Genomic DNA, 14,246 nt, shown 5'->3' with positions numbered 1-14,246 from the left:
AGATGTTCCATCCCTCCATCATCCCTGGGGCTGCGCTGGACTCTCTCCAGCAGTTCCCTGTCCCTCTGGAGCTGAGGGGCCCAGAACTGGACACAAGATTCCAGATGTGGCCTCACCAGGGCAGAGCAGAGGAGCAGGAGGACCTCTGTCAGATTCCCAGTATCCTGTCTGACATACAGATACCAGAAGAGAGGACGGCGTTTCAGAAACACTTTCCTACACTGTATAAAGCTAGCAGTCCCAGTCAGCACCACATACCCTGCTAAATCTGACTCTGTGCAATACCACACTGTTTCTGCTATTTCTGACCAGTGATGGTTTGGTTTCTTCTGTGGCACTCCACCTAAGATTTCAACCCACTGGAAATCAGAGACCATTGCTTGTGGTCAGGCCACTGCAGACAGCAGTAACTGCACCTACTTCCACAGCATACTTCCAAATCCTGTCCTTCTTCTCCCTGCTCCTCCTATGGCAAAGGCTCAATGTCACCAGGCTGCCAAATGCTTGTCTTAAAAGTCTCAGATGATTCCCTCTTTGTCAGAAGGGATTGATCACCGGTTAATTGTTTTGTTCACAAATCACATGAGTAACGGCAAAACTAAGTGGTCCTTAAGCCCTGGTGGAATGATAATGAGCAACCCAGTAGCCACTGTAGCTGGATTGTTGGTAGGAGACAGCACAAATGAGCAGCAATCAGCTCCAAAAAGAATGATTTGAGAAGATCTAAATAGAGGTTTCTCCTGGGTATCCATCCTCCCACTATGTCAATGGCGCTCTTGTCACCACAGCCGGTGGAGCCTGGAGCCGATGCCCAGGCTGTCAGGGTCTGGTTTTGGGATGAGTCACTCTCCTGACCCCATTGGTTGCGTCACTGATGACTAAAAGAAATCTTAAACACTCCATGCAAGGAGAACATCTAACTGCAGATGCCTTCTCTGGGTAGTTTGGTTGCAAACATCCAGCACACCGTTGAATTTCAAGATGCTGAAGCAAGCCAGCTCCCTCTGGTAGGACCTTGCACATGTCCAAGTCTTCCCCTGAGCTCTCTGGAATGATTTCTTAGCTCAGCAGCCTATAAATACAGAAAGATGCTTGCTGCAATGGCAAGACACTGTTCTATGGTGTGTTATAGACCACAAGGAAAACTATAATAGGAGGAGTTTCACCATGTGGTGATTCTGCCAAAGAAAAGATGGTCAAGGTCAAAAATTTTTCTTTGAGCAAGTGGAAAAGACATCTTTTTGGAAAACAAAACAAAACTAAAGAACAAAACACAACAAAACAAAACAATCACCCCCTCCCCCCCAAAAAAATCAACCAACCAAAAAAGAGCAGAGCAAGAAAATATAGAATTGTCAATGGATCTAGGATGGAAGGACTTCTCAGGGTCTTTAGTACAGCCTCCTGCTCAAAGCAGGGCAAACTCCAATGCCAAATAAAGCTGTTCAGGGCTTTGTCCGACAGAGTTCTCTCCAGTGACAGAAAATTCTACATCTCTGAGCCAGCGCTGCTGCGTTGTGCCATTCCTAGATTCCTCATGACATCAGCAAAAGCGCTACTTGAAGTCCAACGATTCCAACCAACACAAGGCAAAGAAATGGGTTAATGGATGGGAGGATTGTAGAGTGTTCATTTCCCAAAAAGGATTTTTCTGAAAGGCTTCATCTAAGCTGTCTTTGCTACAGGTATTTAATTTCCCAAATTGTGATGTTAGTTGAGGCAAAATTCTTACCAGACCTCCAGCGGCACTTGACCACCTTCATTTTCCGGAAACCGAAAGATCACCATTACCTTGAAAACTTTTGATAAAAACACTAGTTCCCTTGGTGCAACAAGATGGCTTGAAATCATTCTCCAGAATCATTTTTAATCTGACTATTTCTGTGGGTTTTTTAAGTGGAGGAGAAATGCAGAAGGATTTTGCATGGATCAGTGAAGAGTAACAGCCATGAGAAGTGACTGCAGTAGTCACAGAAGGATTGTAGGGTATGCAAAAGGAGTTTCCTAGCTGTATCCAGAGGAGTGTCAGTGTAAAAACACTTGTGAAAATAAAACTTCAGTTCCAACCACCAGAAGGGCTCCAGCATTTATTTATTTTTTTCACTTACTAGAAGTAAGTAAATACAGGAAAATATATGGTGGCATCTCTAGAAGTGGGAATAAGCATCAGTGATCCAAATCAGAGCGGCTCTTTAGTCATGAGCACAAATTAAGTGTGGCTTTTTACTTATTACAGATGTGATCCAGCTCAGTGAGACATGACCTTTTTTCCCTTCTTGTGCTCATAAGATCATTAGAGACTTTTAAAAACTCTGTGGTTTTCTTTACGGACCATGGTGATACCAAATGATTTAATCCTCTCATCACTACCCGGGTGAAAGGAGCATTGTTCATTATCTGACCAGCAACAAAACAGTGTCAGAATAGGTGAGAAGCTGATCAAAAGTGGCAGCTGAAAGTGTTCATCTTCTTTGTAAAAGAAAGTTACAGGAAAATGAGAACTAATAATTGCTTCCAGCCAGCCGTCCTCGCATACAGGAGATGCATATAGCATACTTTTCCATATTAAATCATCATTTGATCCTTGAGATTGTGTAATAAAAGTTTTCAGACACTTATCCTCATCTGCCAAAACAGGTTTTAAATTACAGGTGATATTTTATTTTGTCAGTCAGGAGCCCATGGAAATGTTGAGGCATGCCACCAGGAGATAATTAAATGTTTTCCAGCTATTTGAAGATGAGGATTATTCAATTGTCATTTTCAAGTTCTTTGAGCCTGATGAAGGCACAGATGTCAGGAAGTCACTCAAAGTGATCACAAACAGCTTCTTCCACAGCACGATAAAAAAAATCACGGCAGAGCCTGGCAATAAATGTGATCTTGTATGGGCTGGTTTACTAAAATATTAACTTAATATTTGCTTTGACTAAAATGTGATAATTTTAAATGCAAATGTGAAAAAGTTTCAATCCCAAAGCTAATTAAAATTAACACTTTAATTTCATCAGAGTTAACATTGGCTTATTGGAGCCCCTTGTTTCAAAACATTGAACTACTAAACACTATGAAAGGACTGAAACTCAATAATACTGAAGACTGAAACTTAGCAAACGCCACTAAACTTTGTTGAAGGGCTGAAAGTCAGTGACAGGCATTGTCTGGATGAGGACAGCTTTAGCAAAGTGTGGGCATGCTCTGAGAACTTGCATTAAGAAATAGTCTCAGGGTCTGTTCCATTCTATTTTTCTCAAGTTCTTACAATGTGAAGGATTTATTATGCTCCCTCCTACCTCAAATACAGAACTTTCAGGACATTTTCATCCTCTAAAGCCTGTTGTGAAACAGAAGCCAGTGAGTGGCTGCTCTGAATGAACTTCTGCAGAAACTCCAAAAATATGTGAAAGAGTCTTGGGAGATATTTGTCAACACACGCTGAAATGGCTTAATCCTGATAAATAGCTTTTTCAAGTTGTGAATTAGGATTTAAATGAGATTTAATTCATTAGGATTTAGTAAATTACGATTTAATTAGGATTTTAAAACCTCCGTTTAAATGGAGGCATTTAAAAGATGTGTGGATGTGTTGCTCGGGAACATGCGTTAGTAGTGGAGCTGGGAGTGCAGGGTTAACCATTAGACTTAACAACCTCAAAGGTCTTTTCGAATCTAAGCAATTCTATGATTCCATTACTATGATTTTATGATTAAATTCTGTGCCTGAGAAAAACAGAGATTTATGTATGAGGCAAAAATAATGTTTTCTTAAAATGCCCCATGACACAAAGCATTAACCTCTATTTTTCACAGTATCATCCCCGATGGCCAGTCAAGGAAGACAGTGTAGGAAACTCTGGTCTGGGATGAAAATCCGTAAGCAAAGGGTTTCCTGCTGGAAAGCAGCCCCGTGGAGAAAGACCTCGGAGTCCCAGTGGGCAGGAGTTGTTCGTGGGACAGCAACGGGCCCTTGGGGCCAAGAGGCCAGTGGGAGCCTGGGGGGCATCGAGAAAAGTGTGTCCAGCAGGGCTGGGGAGGTTCTCCTGCCCCTCTGCTCTGCCCTGGGGAGACCACCCCTGCAATCCTGGGTCCACTTTGGGGCTCCCCAGTGCCACAGAGACAGGGACCTACTGGAGAGAGTCCAAGGGAGAGCTCCGAGGGGGATCAAGGGACTGAACATCTCTGCTGGGAAGAGACGGAGAGACCTGGGGCTGTTCAGCCTGGAAAGGAGACGGCTGAGAGGGACCTTAGTGATGGGTATCAAGAGCTGAGGGGTGAGGGTCAAGGGGAAGGGGACAATCTCTTCTCGGTGGTGCCCAGCAATAGGACAAGGACTAATGGGTGTAAGCTGGAACATGGGAAGTTCCACCTCAACGGGAGGAGAAACTTGTTGGCTGTGCAGGTGCCGGAGCCCTGGCCCAGGCTGCCCAGAGAGGGTGTGGAGTCTCCTGCTCTGGACGCGTTCCTGTGGGTCTGCCCTGGGTGACCCTGCTCTGGCAGGGGGTTTGGATTAGATGAGCTCTGGAGGTCCCCTCCAACCCCAACACTCTGTGATTCTATGAGATCTCACTCTACAAACAAAAGACAACCTTGTACCTCTCTTGAGCAGACTGGTCCGTCCCTCCAGGCTGCAGTTCCAGCGCTCGCTGCGGAACTGGTACTGGCACTCCAGGATGCCGAGGCGGATGGCATCCCGCAAGGTCTCTGCCAAGCCAGGCTCCCGCCGGCACAGCCTCTTCTGCTTGCGGGACAGCTTCAGCAGGTCACACTGCTTCACGTGGACCTTGCCCTGGGCAGAGTTTGTGGAGGGTCCAAGCGATGGGAAGTGGGTCAGAGCTTCTTTCCCGGTCAGGCTGAAAGGAAGCAGAAAAAGCCGTGAGTTATGGAAGGACAGCAGTCATGGAAGAAAAAGGGTGATCAGAGGGAAGCATGTTCAGAAAGTTGCTGGTCAGGGTGCTTCACCAACTCAGAAGATCAATCACTACAGATTGATTAGATCTAGGATGTCATCTCCACCACACACAAAACCAAAGCAGACTAACACTGTGGGGAGAAAGAAGAAACACGTATGTGTTGTCACCAGCAACCCTGGGGGGGCTTGATGAAGAGGACATAATGGTTGGACTCAGTGATAACAGAAACGTAGAATCATTTAGGTTGGAAAAGACCTCTAAGATCATCAAGTCCAACCATTAATCCAGCACTGCCAGACCCACCAATAAACCGTGTCCCTGAGCACCACGTCTACACATCTTTTAAATTTTTCCAGGAATGGTGACTCCACCATCGCCCTGGGCAGCCTGTTCAGATGCTTGACAACCCTTTTGGTGAAGAAATTTTTCCTAATGTCCAATCTAAACCTTCTCTGGAGGAATCTGAGGCCATTTCCACTTGTTTTTTCCAACCAAAATGATCCTATGACTCTATGTTTACAGCCCCGCACTTTTGCTTCCTGCTCAGAACACTGACCAGCACAGATAGAGTCTTGAGGTCACAGCTCTGTGCTAACTCCACACAGCACCAGCCATGGCCTTCCAGGGTGTTGTGTGCACTGATACCAGGCCAGGAGACAGAGCCAGGAAAGACCAATAGGGAGACATTATGAATGACTACCTTTCTAGAGCAAGCACGACTTTTGCTAGAAAACATTTTATTGCTGAAAAAAAATAAAGATCAACTGAAAATGTATTGCCAGTTGCAACAACAATGCACTTATACATGTTTATATGTAATTCAGTCAAAAAGTTTTTGAGAAAACTGTTTTCACTTTTTGTGGCAAGACAATATTTTTCTTGCTCTCTTAATATCTTTACGATGCTTGAAAACACTGAGAAATTGTTTTACTTTGATGCAAGCTTTGAGGGCTGCAAGCATTGGGAACAGTCGTGCATTTGCACAACATTGATCAGGAGAACCTCTCCTGACTAACAAGCAGGTCAGAATCTCAGAGTGCCTCAAGCCTCCCACAGCAAAAAATGGCACCAAATCCAGACAGATAAATGGAAATATCCTGGAACACATTTGGACACACCACAGCCCCAACATTTGCAGGCAACATGTCCCTTCCCCCAAACCCCATTGTTTTCTTTGCAGGTCCACACGGACAAGAGAAGCCAGTTGGTTCTTGTTCCTCTTCCCTGTCAGGCAAACCAAAACTGCAAATGCCAGTCCGTGCTGAAAGGGAGAGCAGAGGAAAGTCTGTGCCAGTGAACATGGCAAGTGTCCATCATGCCTACCACACTCCAGTTCACAAGTAAAGAATTTTAACCGGTGGAGGGGACAAAAACAAAACCCGGCTTCACAGTAGACAGACATTTCTAACACTCAACTCAAGTCATCCAGGAGCTGGACAAGCTTGGGTGATGCAAACTTCAACAAGGCCAAGAGCGAGGTCCTCCACCTGGGCCGGGGCAACCTCAAGCACAAACACTGGCCTGAGTGAGGAGTGGATTGAGAGCAGCCCTGCAGAGAAGGACTTGGGGGAGAAACAGAATGTGAGCCGGAAATGTGCTTTTGCAGACCGGAAGGCAAATCACATCCTGGGTTGCATCCAGAGCAGCATGGCCAGAGAACCTGTGGTAGCCCCATCCCTGGTAGTGCCCAAGGCCAGATTGGACGGGGCTTGGAGTGACCTGGGCTAGTAGGAGGGGTCCCTGCCCGTGACAGGGGTGGGACCGAGGTGGTCTTTAAGGTCCCTTCCAACTCAAACTATTCTACAATTCTCCATCCAGTGAAAGATGTGATCAACTCTCAGCCCCGGTGTAGAGGGTTGGTGACTCTGTTTCCAAAGGAGTCCAACAGTATGACCTCAACCGAGAATAAAACAGAGGATTGCAGACAGCTGCTCACTTTTTGTCCTTGTCATCATACATGGTCATCACAAGGAACTAGGATATTTGCCTAAAATCCATTCATCCCTTCTCATGGGGGAAAGCTATAGGAGACAATGCTTTAGTCTGGTGGTAAACAGCAGAGCGAGACTCATAGAGGAGAGCTAAGGTCACAAATTCAGACCTGAAGCAGACACAATTTGACTAAGGGCTATTGAGCCCCCCCAGGTTTGTCAGGGGCTTTGACGCATTTCCTCAAGCAGCAACCATAAAGCCAAGATCGTGTGTTCTTCTGCAGCTCAGTGGGTGTCAAAGTGCTCACATCAAAGTGCTGACTCAGGAAGGAAAATCCAAAGATATTGATTAAAACTGCAAGAATATAAAAGGAAGAAAAGGTAACACGGATGTGATGATCTTCACGGCACAAAGCAGAGCTGTACAGGGCAAGTTGTTAGAAACTTTAAGACTAGAGTAGAATTAATGGGCAAAGGTTAAATATAGAAAAGTGAAGAGTCAACACAGTTTCTATAGAGAGTCCTGCCTCATCAATCTACTTTGAAGGACTCATTGAATGCAAAGACCAAGGATAAGCCAGATGCTACAGTCTGCTCGGACTTGTAAAGCTGACAGGTTTCCAGAACAGCTTGTGCATGAAGACAGACAGACAGACTGGAGATCTTCCACAATTTCTACTAGGAGAAAAAGGAATACTAGGAGGATGCAGGGCTGTAAAATCATGTCCAACCTGAAAGTCAGTAAAGAAAGATTATTGCTCCCTCTGATATACAGGAACAAAGGGGAGTTTAAGTGACAGGATGAGGGCAATGGTTTTAACTGCAACAAGGTAGATTTAGATTAGACATTAGAAGAAATTCTTCATTGTGAGGGTGGAGACGCCCTGGCACAAGTTGCCCAGAGCAGCTGTGGCATCCTCCGCCCTGGCAGTGCCCAAGGCCAGGTTGGACGGGGCTTGGAGCCACCTGGGCTGGTGGGACGTGTCCCTGCCCGTGGCCAGGGGTGAGAATGAGGTGGCCTTCAAGGTCCCTTCCAACTCAAACCATTCTACAATTCTACAAAATTATATTAACTTATAAATCCATAGACTAAAAAAAAATTAAATGGGGTATGGAGGCTGTAGTTAAGCTTTCAGCTGTTCTTCCTATACATTAATTCATCCAAAACCACAGAAGAAAAAGCCATAAGGGACCATTCAACACAAGGATACTTTGACAGAGGGAATTCTCAAGGTGCAGACTGTCAGAAGTTGGAGAGTATTCTAAGAGAGCATCACTGGCTGCTAACCTCTTCTTTTTCATGCTTTTGCCTTTATGTCTATTATTACCCAGTGTTGAAACCAGGTTGTGAAGCTACGTGAACCTTTGGTCTGACCCAGGGCAGCTGTTCCTATCATCTTGGACAAGAAGTATCCAAAGGATGTCCAATGCCCCCCCAGCGGCCAGTGAGATCTGGGAGAAAGTGGTGTTGCCATTCTCCAGATCCTGAAGGAAGTTGGATGTTAATATTACCGGAAAACTCAAATTGGATAAAGAAAAGCACCGCTAAATTAAAAAAAAAAAAAAAAGAAAAAGAAAAAAGAACTTTGAAGAATTTGATTCCCTTTTCAAAGCAATCTCAACAGTGCACAGTAAATACAGCCTGGGACCACACACAGAGCAGTGATACCAAGTTTAATTCAGCTTTTACACTTTGCAAAGCAAAAACTTCATGGGGAGAACACTTTCTAAAACTGGATGGAGCAATACTTTAAATTCTGACAAAGGTTATACAACATCCTACACAAACAGCTGGTTGCACAGGCAAACTTACTTCAGGCTTCTTTTTTTTTTTCACTTTGTGCATTTCTAGAGCTGCACCTCACAGAGTAACTTCGTTTTCCTCTAGAAATGGAGGATGGAAATAATTGCATGGAAATGAGGTATGGAAGAGTAAACAAAATGTGCACTAAATCGATTAATCTAAGACATGTGACTAAGGCTACCTGGAACGTACCTTTCTGCAAAAGTGTCCCTCGTGTGAACTGCCACACTCACTGCCCAGGATGTGCGAATGTCAGCGTGAAAAAACTACTCCATCACGCTTGGAAGCTCAGTGGGGATTCATCAAATAGCATCGGTGCAGACACAACTCTGTGTGCCTTGCATAACTTGGAATTTAGGTAAGCAGGCAGAGAATTTAGAGTTGTTCAAGGTTGTGTCATTGACCGGTAGCGGAGCTGGGAGCAAAAACCCCTCTCAAGAGTCGTAACAGCCACAGCAAAGGTTACACACAGGAGTAGAGTCTCTCAGGCTCTGACTCCGTGTTTTATGAGGGTAAAACTTAACACTGGATCAGGTCAAGATCAGAGTACGAGAACATTCTCACGAGATTAAATATAAAATATGCAGATATTTGCAGTCAGGCAAACTGCACATCATTCTTAGATGATTTAGAGTTTATTATCTACAGATCATACGGCAAAAAAAGTGAACTCTTTGAATTAATGCACACCTGCTGGCAGTCTGAAAGAACAATAAGGACCTCAAACTTTTATTTCTCTCTACTTTTCTGTCTAAGCACTTTGCTAAATTCATCCATTTCCTTTAATCTCCTTCCAGCCACATTCCAGCTGCTTAAGAGACTTTTAATGAGAGCCTGTTCCTGTGCAATGCCTGATGTCCCCTGGATCTGAAAGGTCTTTAAAAACCCTACAAGTACACCTTTTCTACCTCTCCCAAGTAACCAGAAAAATCAAAGGGAGCCACAACGGCACTCCATATCTGATTTCAAGGGCCTTTCATGTTCCACAGAAATACCTACACCCCACAGATAGCTGCAGCAAGAGTTCAGGAAAGGCTGAGAGAAAACAGGATGATGGAACGTCAAACCAACGCCGCTGCAGTGAACAAGAGGTTCTCAGCTCTCTTCTGTCTTTGGCATCTTGGTGGAACTGAGTTTTAATCCTTCCAGAAGCAACTCTAATCCTCAATGTTTGCCCCTGGACAAATGGATGGCCAGCAGCAGTGTTGTACTGTCCTAAACGGGTTGGTCTTTGTAGGACCTGCTGCCTACAGAGAAGGTGGTAAAAACCCCCAGAGCAGTATCTTGGGATGAAACTCAAAGGTTTTTTTTTTACTCTTCTCCATCTGAGCCTTTGCTTCAGGCCCTCTGGCAGGTGTCTTTATACCTCTTATCCTCCGGGTTTTCTGTCAAGCTCCTCATAAAGAAAAAGCTTGACTGAAAAACTCAGGCGAGGCTTAAATGAGGTTATGAGTTGGAATCCTTTGAAATGGGCTTTTCTGTCACGGCAAACACTTTTGGGGAACAGCAACAGATAGTGTGTCCAGACACAGAATCAATTTTTAGAAAGAATTCTGAAACTCCACAGACAACAGCATATCAATTTTTTACCTCAGAAGAGCTGCCTGTTTGGAAATGAGAGGGATGTGTAACCTGGTGGGAGGATTTAGCTGGGAACCATCACAGTTCTTGCCTGTGCACCAGGTGGATTGGGTCATGCTGACCACACTGGGCTCTTCACCCATATCTGTTCTGAGTTCTCACAGTCTGGAAAATCTTGGTTTAAATCTTTCCACCTCTCAACTCAGTCACGTGAAGCATCTCCACGTAGCTTTTGATTTTAGAGGTGGTGTCCTCCCTGTTGCTGGCCATTCAATGCAGGCCAGTGGTCTGGTCAACCATTACATGGGCAGTCAGATCATCAGTCTAACTCTGGACTTGCCACATTTCCCTACCTGAAACACTTCATTTTTAGAAAATATGGTCCCCTGAGATAGTGACTAAACAGGATCTGAGGACTGAAGACAATCAAAAAGCATCTCTGGCAAGCCCTTACCCATTCAATGCATCTGTAGTCCCACATCATTTCTCTTGTGGCAATCCCTACAGACTCCATCCTTTCAAGTCTCAGCTGAAAGCTGCTTTCCCTCTCCATTTCTTGTTCTTTCTGCTACCATACTCTTTTTAAATATCTCAGTATTCTCTGTGACTTGCAATGCAAAAAAAAAAAAAAAAAAGATGCTGTTACAAACCCTCCTGACACGTTGTACTTTGAGGAATAATTATGCAGCCTGTAAGTGATATGGGCCTTTAATTTATCAGCTCAACAGGGGGAGAAACATCCTGAGAAATCTTGCCAGCAGCAATCAGAACCAGACAGCAGAGTCCCTGTTTGTAGTGGATTTGGTCACACCGAATCACAGAATGGTCGGCGTTGGAAGGGACCTCTGGAGATCATCTGGTCCAACCCCCCCCGGCAGAGCAGGATCACCCAGAGCAAATTGCACAGGATGGCATCCACCAAATTCATCAGGGAAACCAAAGAAAATGTAGGAATGTAGGTAACTGGGCTAGGTGGAAGAAAACCAAATCTCACTCAACATCTCCAGAAGGATACAGGGGAGTTGAGGGCAGCATTTTTAAAGGTACTCATGTTTACATGAAGATGTCGCTTGACTTACTACCCTCTTTCCAAAACTACACAAGCCCAAGGTTCGACAGACTGCAAGTCGTGTTGTTTTTACTCTCTAAGGGCCCCCCAAAACTCTTCCCTCATGAAGTAAGCAACAACTCTGCCACCGAGGTTGATGGGAGCAGAATTAGCAGCAAACACAGAGGATGCAGGCAGGTTGAATTAAGAGGAGCTGTGACTCAAGAGAGCACATCACGTGAAATTCCAGGAAGCTTGACATCTCTGTGCCTACCACAGGTATTTCAGGACGAGTTACAGAGAAACGCTCCAGCAGACCCGGCCGCCCACAGAGCACATGACAAAATGGCCCATGAACAAAACATGTTGCAGCTCGAGTGGAGGTCTCCCCAGGAGAAGGCTTTAATCAACTTTGCTTCTTCTGCCTACCCAACAACGTCCTACCTGAGGTGGGTCTCTTCTGAGCTCTGCCCTGACCCTTCCAGACTCTCTCAGGAGCTCTTTTCCCTCCAGAATATAGAATCATAGAACACGTTGGGTTGGAAGGGACCTTTAAAGGTCATCTAGTCCAACTTCCTGCAGTGAGCAAGGACACCTTTAACCAGATCAGGTTGTTCAAAGCTCCACCCAGCCTGACCTTGAATATCTCCAGGGATGGGGCCTCCAGCACCTCTCTGGGCAACCTGTGCCAGTGTCTCACCACCCTCATTGTAAAAAATTTCTCCCTTATACACAGTCTAAATCTAACCTCTTTCAGCCTAAAACCATTGCCCCTTGTCCTTTTGCAACAGGCCTTGCTAAAAAGGTTGCTCCCATCTTTCTTGTGGGTTCCCTTTAAGTTCCAGGAGGCCACTATGAGGTCTCCCCAGAGCCTTCTCTTCTCCAGGCTGAACAGCCCCAACTCTGACAATCTGTCCTTGTAGGAGAGGTGCCCAGTCTTCTGATCATCTTTATGGCCACCTCTGGGCGTGATCCAACATCCTAAACCACTTGTCCTCTTTGTGAAACACAGCCCCTAAGAAGGTGATGGGAGGCTGAGATCTTTTAGGTGAGGTCTAGAGGGACCCCAACCCACCTGAGGAGTTGTACGTCCTGAAAGGAGAAGCACGGCTACGGTGAGGAGGGGACAGTTCGCAGGAGGCTGCATCATGAGGGAGGATTGACGCAAAGGTGGAAGGAAAACAAGCAGGAAGGAAGCTGAGAGGTGGATGTGTCTGTATGGGATGGCAACAGCCACTCCTGGATTCCTGCACCTAATGAGCCAGGCAAGCCCAACATAACCTGAAGAGCAGCTGGACTACATTTCATGCAAAGCTTATTTTCTCCTCCGCTCTTCAAAGAAGACATTAATTTACCCCTCTGCGGACCCAGCACTGGCGGTTCCTGGTCTGCTCCAGCACAGCCAGCACATGGACACCAGATACCGAACAACCCCCGGTACCAGCAATGTGGTCTTCTGAGGTCTGCCCGCAGCTGCATTATTTCTCCATTGTAAAGCTGTGTTCACTCAGGCAAGACATCATGCTGTATATTTACGGGTGATCTTCCCTCCCGAACCCTCAGACCTTTTTTTCCTGACTACCCTGTACACTTCTTGCCTTACCTTTGTCCTGATGGAACCCAACTTCACATTTTTCTCGCCACTCTCCACCACTGATACTTCACCTTGGCCAAACCGTCTGTACGCAACAGGTCCTCTCCCTGCCTGCAGTCACCCAAAAGCCTCCTTCATTTTTTTTACATCTTTGCAGGTTTTTTCTGTTCAGTGTTTGGAAAGCAAAGATCTGGCTCGTGTGTTTAAGTCTCCGATCTGGCAAAACTGAGAGGTAGCCAGCTGAACCAAGATCTGAGGTCCCCTCCAATTCAGTAGCAATTTACATGTGAGATTTATTTTCTCCCCGTCATTCACATCAGGACTTTTAAAATATTCTTCTCCAGCTTATCAACTCCAGCTTGTATTTGAAAGCACTCACGTGTCATATTATTAATCACCACCAAACACTCACTGGGTTCTTAGACTTTAGTTTCCCTCTTGTATTCCCTCTTGTGATTCTGAAATGAAGAGGCGACAATACACAGGACACAGCTGTGTCCAGCCCCTCAAGGGAAACAAAGAAATCATTAAAAAGTGAAGCTACAGCCTCGGATCCTAAGCTATGCATAAACAAGGGGCAGCAGATTTTTCTATGCCCAGAAGGCGGTTTATACCAAACAGATCATTGTCACAAGATGAAGAATCATTCCAGTTGCCTTAATAACAGAGCAAGAGTCAGGAGCTGCTTTGTGGTCAGTATCTGAAAGGGGAGCACAAAGACATTCACCTCCACTGAGTACAATCGTGCGCGTGTCCCCATAACTGGAAAAGTCAACACTTGCTGCAGCCCAGCACCTTTGCAGGGCACGTGCCTATCCATGCTGCAAAAGACCAAGAAAGGCAGAGCCCCTCTCCCCATCAGCAAGTGCTTAAATATGAGTTAGGCTAGCCAATGCAACTAATCTTAAAATCCAGCTGTTCTAAGCAAGCTTTGCAACATGTCAATGTCCTCGGTAAGGGGTGCCACGCTTGCAAGCAAATGTAGGAAGCGATGTCTGGCGTGTGGTGGGACAATTGGTAGAAAGGGACCAAGAGTAAGAGAGCGCTGATCTGTTCAGCAGCCTCTGAAATGTGTTAAGGCTTGCGTCTCTTCTACGCTCACTGAGATACACGCCCTAAAAGCTCTGCTTGCTTTCAGAGAGTCTGAAAAACCCAGCCGAGAAGCAGCTTAGAAAAAACCCCCCACGCCTCTTCACAGTAAATTCTGCCTTGGTGCAACCTGTTGAAAACCCATCTTCGCTTTTAACCCAAGTGAACTCAAATGTGAGGGGAGGACACGCACCCAGGGAAGTGATCCCGCACAGGATCCCTGGCTGAAGCTCCGGCTCTGCCTCCCTGCACCTCCCCAGACCCCCCGTCCCTGGGCTGGCCCCTGGCA

At 45.7% G+C, this 14,246-nt stretch overlaps 1 protein-coding gene across 1 annotated transcript in view; it reads right to left on the bottom strand.

Annotated features, from left to right (window-relative positions):
* Window positions 1-4,850, bottom strand: part of WNT9B (wingless-type MMTV integration site family, member 9B) — a gene marked incomplete at its 5' end in the record, with an annotated part of 7,874 nt that extends 3,024 nt beyond the window's left edge. Inside the window, one exon of the mRNA XM_009872458.1 lies at window positions 4,594-4,850. Within this exon, the coding sequence (XP_009870760.1) occupies window positions 4,594-4,850 (257 nt within the window). The remainder of the gene's footprint in view (window positions 1-4,593) is intronic.
* Window positions 4,851-14,246: the final 9,396 nt, after the last annotated feature.

Source organism: Apaloderma vittatum, unplaced genomic scaffold (assembly GCF_000703405.1).
Source record: "Apaloderma vittatum isolate BGI_N311 unplaced genomic scaffold, ASM70340v1 scaffold4497, whole genome shotgun sequence".
NCBI classification, from domain to species: Eukaryota; Metazoa; Chordata; class Aves; order Trogoniformes; family Trogonidae; genus Apaloderma; species Apaloderma vittatum.
This window is presented reverse-complemented; position numbering and strand designations above follow the sequence as displayed.